Source organism: Amblyomma americanum, chromosome 1 (assembly GCF_052857255.1).
Source record: "Amblyomma americanum isolate KBUSLIRL-KWMA chromosome 1, ASM5285725v1, whole genome shotgun sequence".
NCBI lineage: Eukaryota > Metazoa > Arthropoda > Arachnida > Ixodida > Ixodidae > Amblyomma > Amblyomma americanum.
This window is the reverse complement of record NC_135497.1, coordinates 499,679,566-499,692,732: the sequence shown is the minus strand read 5'-3', so window position 1 is coordinate 499,692,732 and position 13,167 is coordinate 499,679,566. Positions and strand designations below refer to the sequence as shown.

The window sequence follows — 13,167 nt, the reverse complement described above, 5'->3', positions numbered from 1 at the left end:
TGTAACCGGTTTTTCAGTGCAAGCGCTTGCACCGGAAAACCTATTACCCATGCTAAAAGGCCACTTAAGAAAGCTTCTCCAGAAGGAGAAATCCAGAAGCTTCTGAATTTGGACAGCTGTCAGGCTTAGCGAATATGCATGATTTGATCACTATGGAGATAAGACGTAAGAAAGCGTGAAATGTTCGAACAGGTTGGTGTTGGTCACCTAAGAAAAAAGTTAAGAACAGTTAAATTCAATATAATACGTTGCCTTTATTATTATTAGTGCAAGGTGGGATTCATTCTGAGAAGCTTCTTAACGGGAGCAGGGCCAACAGCGGGTCAGCTAGACCAGCCGAGAGCGTGTGCCAGGCGATGACCATGCAGCTCGCGCATATGCTCGTCGTCTTCTTTACAATGGAGCCAGGAGCATGCACCCGGCGATCACCATGTGGCTTGCGCATATGCTCGTCGTCTTCTTTACAATGGCCCCCGGACAGAAGAGGAGCCATCCTGGCGACTTAAGAGGCGGACAAGACAGTGGGGTCGTAGTATCTCTTGAGGCGCTCCGGAGATTTTGACCCCCTAGGGTTCTTTAACGTGCACTGACATCGTACAGCCCACGGGCCGCTAGAATTTCGCCTTCATCGAAATTCGACCGCCTCGGCCGGGATCGAACCCGCGTCTTTCAGCAGCCGAGCGCCATAACCACTCAGCCACCGCAGCGGCTTGGATGGATGGATGGATGGATGGATGGATGGATGGATGGATGGATGGATGGATGGATGGATGGATGGATGGATGGATGGATGGATGGATGGATGGACGGACGGACGGACGGACGGACGGGTGGGCGGATGGATGTATGGATGGATGGACAGACGGACGGACAGACGAATGGACGGATACTATGGATGGATGGACTGACGGACGAACGGATAGACGGATTCACGGACAGATGGATGGACGGATAGGATGGATGGACGGATACGATGGATGGATGGATGGATGGATGGATGGATGGATGGATGGATGGATGGATGGATGGATGGATGGATGGATGGATGGATGGAGTGTCCCCTTTGAAACTTGGTGGTGTCAGTTGTCACCATGCTCGGCTTTCTTTATTGTTATTCAACTGTGACATAAATTGGTCTTAAAATTCACCATTTTCTTTAAATATTTCCACAGTGTTAGCCATTTACTGGCGCCGCCATGCGGTGGGACAGCACCCGCTGGTCTTCTTTGTCGTCCCCGGCTCGTGCGTTCGTTCGCTGAGTGTGTCTGCCTGGCTAGTCCATGTGTGCCCTTCTGCCCTTTCTGCCGGCTTTCGGTGACATTTTGGTGCCGGTGCTGGGTAATTTCTCAATGCACGAAGAGCTCCCGGGAGCCTCCGACGATGCCCAGCTACACCCCATGGACACGACACCTGTCCACAAGGCAAGCCGCCGCTTGCGAGGCTTAAATCCTGAGTTCCGACCCCTGACGGCACGACCCCGCGCAATGACGTCCACTTCAACAAGTCAGACCACCCAGAAAGCCGTCAGTTCCCCACCGCTGCTCCTTCATGCGCCTCGCACTCCCACGTCGTTTCATGGCGACAAGTTCGAAGACGCAGAAGACTGGTTGGCCAGCTACGACCGAGTCGCTGCGTTTAACCTGTGGGACGAGGACCGCAAACTACGCAATGTCTTTTTGCCCTGGAAGACTCCGCCAAGACGTGGTTTGAAAACCATGAATCCGCAACCCCGACCTGGCAAGACTTCCGGCAACAGTTGCTCGACACCTTCGGCAGCAACGAACGGAAGGAGCGAGCTGAAGTCGCCCTGCAGCCCCGAGCGCAGAGGACAAATGAGAGCGTCGCCATGTTCGTAAAAAAAGGGCGGCGCTCCAACCGCGCAGATCCTACCATGTCTGAAACGAAGAAGGTGCGTCATCTTATGCGAGGAGTGAAAGTGCAGCTTTTCGTAGGACTTGTGCGCGACCCTCCTAGCACAATGGTTGACTTTGCTCGGGAGGCGACGAGCATGGAGCGCACCTTGCAGCAGAGGTTCGCGCATTACGGCTGTCCGGCGAATATAACTGCTATGGACGCCAACATGACGCTGCTTGGAACCAAGAGTGAGGCCCTCCGTGAGCTTGTCAGGAGCATTGTGCGCGAGGCGCTACAGAAGCTTCGCCCTGTCGAGCAACACCGGGTGTCGGAGCCATCTCGGATGTCATTCGCGACGAAGGCCGTCGAGCGGTGCAGCCAATGGCCTGTCCCCAGCCGCTGCCTGAGCCATATGTCATGACGTACAGTGAAGCGTTGCGCAGCTCTGCGCCAGCACCACCGGCGTTTTGCTGCCCTGCTCCTTCTGCACCGCGTCAACGCTTTTCGACTTCGCCTGCCCTCTCCGACGCACGACCACCCCTCAGCAAAGCACACGCGCGGCGCACATCGAACAACCGGCCCCTGTGCTTCCACTGCGGTGAAGCCGGCCACATATTGCGCCACTGCCCGTATCGTCGGATGGGCCTGCGAGGGTTTTCACCAGACGCACCCCGGCCACGCTATAATGAACGACCACGTGACATCAAGCGCTACCTGTCGGCCAGCGTCCCCCCTGCGCCTTCGCCACAGCGCCCGTCCAGGTCGCCGTCGCCCCGTCGGTTGTCTTCCCCAGGTCGCCAGCCGTCCATCCGGCAGTCCCTCAATTCACGCCAGGAAAACTGAAGACGGCGACCTCCGGGGGTAGGGCCACCATTGCTCTGCAATTCGAACACGATCCTCCGCTCGCCGACTTGACCCTTCAACCCGATCTCCCACCTGCTTCGACCCCCTTCCGACGCCCAGAACAGCCTCTGCTCGACGCCCCATGTCTACGAACACCTCGACCCTCTACTCCGGAACCTTCCACTGCGCGCGTTCCAGAAAATGAGGTTGTTTCAACCGAAATACTGGCCCTCACTGACAACCACCATGTGACTGCCCTCGTCGATACTGGCAGATTTCTCAGTTATGAGTCGTTGTCTTGCTGCCCTCTTGCGAAAAGTGCTGACACCCTGGCACGGAACACAAATTTGGACCACTGGCGGTCACGTGATGATGCCACACGGCGTCTGCACCGCTAGGATTGAGATTCGCGGTATTTATCTTCACTGGTTGCTTCGCTGTGATGGCTGAGAGCTCCAAGGACCTGATCCTGGGTCTCGATTTTCTTCGCGAAAATGGTGCTGTCATCGACTTCCGCGAACTCATGGTGACATTATCCGCCCCATGCACCGTAGCCGACGACAGTGCGCCAGGAAGACCCGTTTTTCGCGTGTCCAGCCACCACGTCACTCTACCACCGCGTGCCAGCTTATTTGTTACGGTTGACTGCGACAACCCTCGCGCGTCCAACGGCATCGCAGAAGCAAACTTGTCTTTACTGCTGAGCCAACAAGTCTGCATCACACGGGGTGTCGTTGCCTTGCAGAACCAGCGAACTGAGCTTTTGGTTACGAACTTTAGTGCCAAATACCGCCACTTGGCGAAAAATACATCAATCGCCTATTTCGATGAAATTTGCGAGCCCGCCACCCACTGCGCGTTGTCAACGTCCAGGGACACCTCTCCAGGAGGACCTAGTCGAATAGTTAAGGCTGACGTTAACCTTGATTTGAACACTGATCAGCATCGCCGCTTGCAAACCATCCTTGACTCTTTTCATGACTGCTTTGCGACCACCTCTAAGGTCAGGCAGACGTTCATAACGAAACATCGCATCATATTTGATGACAGTGAGCGGCCTATTCGTCAACACCCCTATCGAGTGTCGGCGAGAGAACATGCGGCGATACGGCTGCAGGTGGACGAAATGCTCCGGGATGATGTCATACAACCGTCTACAAGCCCATGGGCTTCGCCCGTTGTGCTGGTCGACAAGAAGGACGGGACACAGAGATTTTGTGTCGACTATCGAAGGCTTAACAAAATTACCAAAAAGGACGTTTACCCGTTATCTCGAATCGATGACTCATTCGACCGGCTGCGTCATGCCCGCTACTTTTCTTCTCTTGACCTCCGCAAGGGGTACAGGCGGATTGAGGTAGATGGACTGGACCACGAAAATACAGCGTTCGTTACTCCTGATGGGCTGTACAAGTTCAAGGTGCTCCCCTTCGGCTTGTGTTCCGCTCCTGCCACTTTTCAAAGAATTATGGACACTGCCCTCGTTGGCCTCAAATGGCAGTCCTGCCTCGTCTACCATGATGATGTTGACATTTTTTCTGCCACCTACGACGAGCATCTCAAGCGCTTGAGTGCAGTACTAAAGGCCGTACGATCGGCCGGCCTCTCGCTCAAGCCAGGGAAATGCCACTTTGCGTTGCAACGGCTGAAGTTCCTGGGCCATGTCGCGAGCGCTGAAGGTGTTAGCCCTGACCCCGACAAGACGGCTGCCGTCTCTGCGTTTCCGACACCCACTGATAAGCGTGCAGTGCGCTGTTTTTTGTGTCTCTGCGCCTATTACCGACGTTTTGTGCAAGACTTCTCCCGACTAGCCGAGCCTCTAACTCGCTTGACAGAAGACGGCCAACCTTTCATCTGGGCCCAAGAACAGCAGACGGCCTTCGACGACCTCAAGAACCGCCTCCAAACTAAGCCCATTCTTGGCCACTTCGACGAGGAGGCGGACACGGAACTACACACCGATGCCAGCAACGTTGGTCTGGGTACTGTCCTCGTTCGGTGGCAAGATGGGGTTAAAAGCGTGATTGCTTATGCAAGCCGCACTCTGTCGCGATCTGAAGCGAATTATTCTACCACGGAAAAGGGGTGCCTTGCTGTCGTTTGGGCGGTAACGAAATTTCGCCCATACTTGTATGGTCGCCCATTTCAAGTCGTGAGCGATCACCACTCACTTTGTTGGCTCGCTTACTTAACTTAAAGACCCATCGGGGAGGCTGGCGCGGTGGAGTCTCCGCTTGCAAGAATTCGATGTTACCATCGTGTACAAGTCTGGCAACAAACACAGCGACGCAGACTGCCTGTCCCGTGCTCCTCTCCCGTACACCATTGCTGACACGGAAGGCGATCCCGCTTTTCATGGCATTTTATCCACGTCCGTCCTTGCTCAACAACAGCGAGATGACGCCGAGCTACGACCCCTCATAGAGTACCTCGAAGGTCGCACCTCGTCGCCGCCCCGCTTCTTCACACGCGGGCTATCGTCGTTCTGCTTGTGGGGTGGCATCCTCTACAAGAGAAACTACGGTCTCACGGACACTCCGTACCTGCTCGTGCTCCCAATGGTGCTTCGAGACGAAGTTCTGCACGCATGCCACGACGACCTTTCTTCCGGCCACCTCGGCTTTTCTCGCACGTTGGCGCGGATACGGCAGAAGTATTACTAGCCCCGGCTTGCTACAGTTGTCCAGCACTACGTTAAGTCTTTCCGCGAGTGCCAACGTCGGAAGACACCACCTGTGAAGCCGGCCGGCCTATTGAAACCCATTGATCCGCCTCGAATCCCTTTCCACCAGGTCGGCATAGACTTGCTGAGACCATTTTCGACATCATCATTGGGCAACAGGTTACATTACAGTTTCCACCGACTACCTCGCCCGGTATTGTCAGACGAAAGCCCTTCCCTGAGGCATCGCTGCCGAAATTGCGAACTTTTTCTTTAACATTGTCCTCCGTCACGGTGCCCCTGCAGTCGCTTGAACTGATTCAGGCACGGCTTTTACATAAGCCCTTACTAAGGAAGTTATGCGTCTCAGTGGCATCAGTCACCGTCGAACCACTGCCGACCATACTCAGACAAATGGCCTGACGGAGCGACTCAATAAGACCATTGCCGACGTGCTTTCTATGTACGTCGACACCGACCATAAGAACTGGGACCAGATCTTGCCTTACGTCACGTTCGCATATAACACTGCTTTTCAAGAGACGACGCGCTTCACGCCGTTGCGTTTGGTGCACTGTCGCGAAGCCACGACTATGCTGGACGCAATGCTACTGCCAGACGTTGCACGTCCCTCCGTCGCTGGCGCTGAAGAGTTCGTTCGGCACGCAGAAGCCGCTCACCAGCTAGCTAGACAGTGAACCCGTACCCAGCAGGAAAGCGACTCGCAAAGTTACAACTTTCATCACCGGGCGGTGCTTTACCACCCTGGCGATCAAGTTTGGGTTTGGGCCCCAATCCGTCTTCGGGGTCGCTCCGAAAAAGTTCTGCGCCGCTACTTCGGCCCTTACGAGGTACTGCTCAAACTTAGTGACGTTAACTACGAAGGGCTCCCGGGAGAGTCTATTCGCTCCTCCTGGCGGCAGGCGGCATCTGAAAGCGTCCACGTTGCCAGGATGAAGCCCTACCACGCCCGCTAGGACTTATTCTACCAAGTCCGGCACCACAGACTTTATTCCGGATTTCCGTGATTCCGCGGCATCGGGGCGATGCCCTTTCCAAGAGGAGGGGCAATGCCACAGTGTTAGCCATTTACTGGCGCCGCCATGCGGTGGGAGAGCACCCGCTGGTCTTCGTTGTCTTCCCCGGCTCGTGCGTTGGTTCGCTGAGGGTGTCTGCCTGGCTAGTCCTGGTGTCGCCTTCTGCCCTTTCTGCCGACCATTTCGGTGACAATATGTATTCAGACCGACACTTGTCATATTATTGAAAAATTGGTGTTGGGGGAAAGGAAATGGCGCAGTATTCGTCTCATACATCGTTGGACACCTGAACCGCGCCGTAAGGGAAGGGATAAAGGAGGGAGTGAAAGAAGAAAGGGAGGAAGAGGTGCCGTAGTGGAGCGCTCCGGAATAATTTCGACCACCTGGGGATCTTTAACGTGCACTGACATCGCACAGCACACGGGCGCTTTTGCGCTTCGCCTCCATCGAAACACATTATTCACTTCTCTGGTTTTGAGCAACCTGTCTTCCAATTACTTTTTACTAACTTCCACCACGGATTTATTTACATAGCCATTGTTGTCTCGAAACCCTGGGGCCTCTGGGTGACTGACTGTGCCTGCATCGACATGAAGATTGATACCAGATCACATTCGAGTATGTGGTATTGAATTAATTCTACAGATTTTCCACGAACTGCACATGTGTCATTTTTGTTAAATTTCTTTGTGTAGCGGCGCGTTCTAGGACACTGACTCTTGAGTTATCATAGAAAGGTTCATTCCTGATCGGCCTTTTTTCAATATCGATATAGTACTACACTCTGCTCTTGTCCATTCAATTAATCCGATTTTTCCCCCGTTTTTTTCCCGCAAAACTGTGTTCTGCGCCATCTAACAGCGCACCCACGCTCTTTCACCTCTTTCAGGCATCTTAGTACCGTCACTCCTACCTTACGCGCGCCGTACGTAGGTTGGAACTGGCGCCAGGTGCCGCTTCGATATCTGGCAAACATCTGGCTAAGCCACTGGTGGCTGAAGCAGATCGCGTATCGCTTATCACATTTCGCGGCGCAGCCAGGTGTAGGAAACTGCAGCTAGTTTCGGTTTGAAATACTTCAGCACGCCCTGGCGTTTGAACGTGAACAAGTGGCTATAAATGCATAATTCCGGTGCATTCAAGCTGCGCCAGGCACAGCAGAGGCGGTCGAACCGTCTGAAGCCTCGAAAAACGAAGTTCTCTGTTTTCGCAGGCAGTAGTTCGAAAGCCACAAGGGCATGAAGTTCTTTTTTTTTCTTCTGGATACCGTTGCCATGACAACGTAGGACGCTGCAGTTGGCTTTCCTCTGGCCGCTATGGGGAAGGATTGGCGCGGACGTCTAGAATAGCTAGACAATGATGTCTATGGAAGTTTCCTACCAATGGCGCAGCGACTCTTGGTAAACAAGAGTGGGCGGAAAAGCGTTTTCTCGGTTCATTCTCATGTTCCTCGCAGGGTCGTAGGGTGATCATCAGTTTTAAATGCGCAAGCGCTGAACGAACGAGCCGCAAGGCTCCGAATGCCGGGATGACCTATACTGCCCCTGCCCGCGAAGAACGTCGCTATACCAAGCCCTCAGCGAAAAATGTGGTTATGCTAAAAACAGGCGAAAAGTAAATGTGCGATTTATTTTGGGGATGAAAGAAAAGGTAAAAGCACCACTATGCTGGGCAATAATTCTTGCAGGTATGTTCCGCGTGCCCAGCACTCTGCGAACCATGAACTTGGCGTCGACGGCGCTTACTGGTTGCAATCGATCTCGCGATGGGGTAGAGGCTTCACAAGTCACCGTTTTGGGGAAATGTCGCTCACACTGTTAACGCGCTAAAACAAAGAGCACGTCATTTCGGGCCCCTTCCCCTTTACGTAAAGTCGCAGCTCCGCGAGAGGCGGCAACTATCTGCTTCACCCATCAAAGCGGTTGAGGCAGACGCTATAGCGGGATATCAGAGCAGCACGTGGCGCCGGTTCCGATCTACGTCCGCCGCGAGTAACGTACTAGTGAGGGTACATGTTGACGTGAAAAAAACCAGCGAGAAAAGACGCAAGACCAGAGGAAGACGCACACAGACTGTCGCCGGTGACAGTCTGTGTGCGTCTTCCTCTGGTCTTGCGTCTTTTCTCGCTGGTTTTTTTCACGTCAACATGTACCAACTCGCCCAACAATTCACGCTAGTGAGGGTACAAAGATACCTGCGAAGGAAGAACGAGCGGGCAGACGCCGTTAGGTGGAGCAGAGCGCAGTTTTGCCACGCTTTCTCACATCCCGCAGTATTATTATGTCGCGAGTACCTGCGTTCTCCGATGTGACTAATACTTGATTTTAAATCGCTTTATCGAATGATGTTCGGCAACCGTTTTTATTACTTAAAACAGCCAAATTTTTTGTCTACAAGCGACGCCGAGGATTGAAGCCGGCTACCTTGAGCATTTCTCGGCAGACTGGGTAACACCTGCTCTTCCCGTTTATTGTTCGCGCGTCCCGCGATATAAACATTAGTCGATCTGAGGTCACTGTTGCCACAACTAGACTCGATGGAAACTTGTATTCGCTGAAAGCTTCAATTTGATCCCCAGAATCGCCCAGATCGCACACATGAATCCCACGTACTTGCTAGGCCTAGTCGTCGTGGAAGGGGCCGGCAGGCCGGCGTCGACTAAAATTTAAGGATGCTGCGAAATTTCATAGCTGATGAGGGTTAAAGTGTGAAAACATAAAATCTAACCGCTCGTTTCGATTTTTTTAATAAGGATAAAGTAGAGGCAAGTGCAGCTATTCAGCAAGGCTGTCGCCTTGTCAGGCGAGAAATATTCTCTCGGGCGCCGATCTGCAGAATGGGCGACCGTCCCCCGACCGCTTTCGCCGGTGTCGTTGGCCTGAAAACCTGTCACACTACTACGGTACGCGGACGTTGGTCGTGCTGGCGTCGTCTCCGGTCTAGTGTGACAGACCGATGTGTGAGTGGCAGCATCTTCCAACCAGTACACCGACCGCCGGCGTCGCATCTGCCTAGCGTGACCGGGCCTTAACTGTACCACCGAAAACCTACATTACTGCTATCACTTCTCCGCAATAACATGTTGTTAATCAGTCACTGGTATATGAGGGACAACCACTATTTTGATCGCCCACCAAGTGGACAGGACCCTCCTTTCACCTCTTAGCTCACATTGCAGACGACGTTGCGGCCGCGTTTGCCCTTGCGACACCACGCGAGCGTTTCAATATGGCGGTCGCTGTCGCTGGAAGGAGCTTCTCGGTCCGAATTTCGAGCGTGTTTTTTTGGGGGGGGCATATGCATCTCGTCTAAAGGACCCAAAGTTTGGAAATCGAATCCTATTTACTGAACAACTGTGTCATGACCGCTTTAAGCTTGGACTAGCGTGAGGAAGAGGTCTGTAAACTAATGAAATAAGCTGCTAGAAAGAGGATGATTCCACGCCTAAACAATGCTTTAAAAACTAACTCTTACTCACGTTCTTCAAGGCACTCTCCCGTCAGATATGAACACCTCCAGCGTTGAACTTGGAAATCACTTCTGAACGCGAAAAGTGTTTGGATATACAGAAACTGATCTTGCATATACCGAAAGCCGTTGGCATGTGCTCGTGAACAAGGCTGGCTTATGAATAAGCCCGACATTTATACTAACTCATGCTACATACACGACGAGCTTCGAGTGTATGGCCCTCATTTTTGTAATTTTCTGGCTTATATTTTTTCCTCTCTTGTGATTTGATTTTTTGTTCGAAATAATTAGCGCAAATGTAGTCTTTTCTTCCGTTGCTTACTCTTGACGGACGTTTTGTTTTTCAGTTAACAAGCGAATACGGACTTTCCGGCGCAAACTGTTCTGACCAGGTCGGTGACGACAGTGGCCGCGAGCTGGACTACGACCAGTTGCACAGTCTCAGTCGCCTCGACGCTATCATACGAGAGTGTCTGAGGCTGTATCCTCCCGTCGTGGCCTTCATTGCCATGGCCTGCAGCCAGGGGACAAAAGTCGCAGGCCACGAGATCCCTGCCGGAGTGAGCGTCTTGGTGCCCTCTTGGCACGTCCACCACGACCCGGAGCTCTGACCCGAGCCGTTCCTCTTCGAACCGGACCGGTTCTATGCAGGGCCTTGGTCGAAAAGTTCCTTCGACGAAAAAAGAATTTTCCGATTCCGCATCGCCGCACGCACCACCCGGCGTCATACGTGCCTTTCGGCCCTGGCCCTCGAGAATGCTTGGGGCGCCGTTTTGCGTTGCTGGAACTAAACACAAGTCTGCAAAGTTGTACGGCGCTACAGGCTCGCACTCCCGGACTCCGAACAGTACAGACGTCCGATCAAGGTCAGGACTCGGGCCATGAAGCTTCATCCCGTTCACAACACTCGTCGTACAAAGAAGGGATCTGAGTTGAACTTTACTGGAAACGTGAAACTCGAGGGCTGCGCTGCCGGGCGCATGCAGCCTTTCTCATCATAGAAACGTTGGCTATGTGGGATGCGGAATGTAAATATAGTAGAATGGATCTGTGGTTTCAACAGCAGTGATTAGACTAGTGGCAGAGTTGCGCGAGGGCATAGAAATGAACTACTGCGAATAATCAATACCGCTATGAAGAAATCGCTCAGAAAGTGGGCCCTTTGCAACTGCATCATACACAGAGAATTCCGAGTGAATATGCAGAGAATCACGATGCACATGTTTGATGTAATAAACTGTCATTCTGATACGAACGTATGAGAATTTAGTATTTCCGAAGTCTACTTTAACGCTGGGAACAAGCGCACAAGTTTAGTCGGCTAACACACCCCGTTAAAGAAAAGCAATGGGCAGTCCTCGGGCACCTCATAAGTATAAAAAAGCCCCGAATTTACACACGCTGCAACCGCACCTGTGAACCATGGGAGCGGTATTTCTGAAGTTTACGGTCAGCGCGTTAGTTTTTCTATCGTGTTATAACCTGACGTTGTAACTCACGAACAATCCACAATAAGGTTGTCGGAGGTAAAAGATGTATTCTTTTCTTTGAAAGGGGGTGGGGGGAGTACCGTTAAAATGACGACAGTCACAAACACTCAAGAAAGCATATACATCGGAAGGAAAAGCATGCGCTTGTACGCTACGCGCAACTTCTTTGCGCCTGTTGTCGCACTTGTCTTAATCGCAGCAAGCCAACAATCTGAAGCCAAATTTAATTCCCGCAACAAGACCGTGCGCGCATTCTCACATATGAGCCGTTACATTGCGTAGCACTTAGGGTTTACCTGACAGCCTTTGGCGGACTGCCTGCGTGATGGACACGGCGATACGTGCAAGAAATTCCCAGGCCTTGGCTGCCAATTGTGAGTAATTGCACCCTTCGCACATCCAGTAGCCTTCCTCTAATATGTGAAGAACTCGCTAAAGGCATGTATTGCATTGTGACAGACTCCGTCCAGCACGAATCAAGGGTTCCAGATGCTGACGAGCTCAGAACCATGTAGGCCTGCGACCTCCTTACGAGGTAGTGGAACAGCCAGCATAATGGCGGAAACCATTTTCGCTTCAGATGGCGCCTAAATACACTACCGGAGATATAAATTACAGCGGGAATAATAACAAAGAAAAATTGTAATGTCCAGCCTGCAATATTACATAACAGAGACACGCGGATTCATTCCAGTCAGGATCCTTCATAACTGGTCCTGTCCGAGTGAAGCTCAAGCAGGTCATTACACGACGTCTTTGACTTCGGGCCGCTTTCACACCCGACGCCGGTGCACGATGGTACCAGTGGCCGTATCCAGACTGTGACCAGGCATAGGAAAGAAAACTGTGAGGTCATGCGCAACGTCAGGAAAGGGTGGCGCCAGTGTGCAAAGTGTAGTGGCGAAAATCGCGAAATGAAGAGAAAACACCCTGCGTTTACTCCGTACCCGGGTTTGACAGCAATAGTTTACAGCATGCGCACGCTTTTTTAAAACTGGTTTTCCTCTATCGCGCACCTGAATCGCCTGACTGCACGAGGCGAATGATCGTCAACGCTCGCTTCTCCATCCACATGACCATTGGGCTAGGATTCCGCGTTTTCGAAGTTTTATTTTGGCTCGAATTCGGAGCGTCTTTATTAGTGTTTATTTTTTTCAATTTGGATATCATTGGAGTTTTCTTTTTTGATGTACAAGAATCGGCATTTTTTGGGTTTGATATTAGGGGTTTCAAGCTTCAAGCGGCACTCTCCTGACGTGCATATAGCATCGCAACAAAAGGGTTTATTGAACAACTATACCGCCAAAGCGAATTGGCGCCTCCTACTTCCTACTTCTTTGCAGTGCTTGTGTCCGCAACTGCAGCAGGCTTCTCTGTGCTCAGCGCACAGGCTGTCCAGGACTCGTTGCTGACGGTCCTAATGGATGCAAGTGAACGTAGCGATTGAGTCCGCAATGTCGAGGACGTGGACGCGTACGTACCGTGCATGTGTTGGGTCAATGACATCCCTTCCATCATGGGCTTGCATGGTATTATTACAAGATGACGAGCAGAAGCAGAGAACTTATTATTTTTGGCGTAGCGAAAGCAAGCAATACCTCACAAGTGCCCAATAACCGACCTTCACAACCTCCGCTGCTCCACTGGTCTCTCTACACTGTTCATTCTGCAATTGTTCGAACCCTTCCGGGCGTTTGCCGTTTCGCTCACAACATGGAGCAGTATGTTATACCCCTGTCACACGGCGAGTTTCAATAGCCATCGAGTCGAGGGTCTTCGAAATCCTCAATCGCCATCGAACTCGAAGGAG

At 52.2% G+C, this 13,167-nt stretch overlaps 1 protein-coding gene across 1 annotated transcript; it reads left to right on the top strand.

Moving 5' to 3' along the window:
• Nucleotides 1–1,891: 1,891 nt before the first annotated feature.
• On the top strand, nucleotides 1,892–12,804 carry LOC144127824 (cytochrome P450 3A29-like). The gene is made up of 4 exons (XM_077660771.1): nucleotides 1,892–1,948; nucleotides 10,260–10,450; nucleotides 10,519–10,664; nucleotides 12,722–12,804. The coding sequence occupies exons 1-4, from the start codon at nucleotides 1,892–1,894 to the stop codon at nucleotides 12,802–12,804; spliced, it is 477 nt and encodes a 158-aa protein (XP_077516897.1).
• The last annotated feature ends 363 nt before the right edge of the window (nucleotides 12,805–13,167 follow it).

Coding starts and splice junctions, on each gene's coding strand:
- LOC144127824 (XM_077660771.1), top strand. CDS start 1,892: ATGTCTGAAACGAAGAAGGTGCGTCATCTTATGCGAGGAGTGAAAGTG. Junction 1,949..10,259: donor GAGTGAAAGTGCAGCTTTTC/GTAGGACTTGTG, acceptor TGTTCTGACCAG/GTCGGTGACGACAGTGGCCG. Junction 10,451..10,518: donor AGCGTCTTGGTGCCCTCTTG/GCACGTCCACCA, acceptor GGTTCTATGCAG/GGCCTTGGTCGAAAAGTTCC.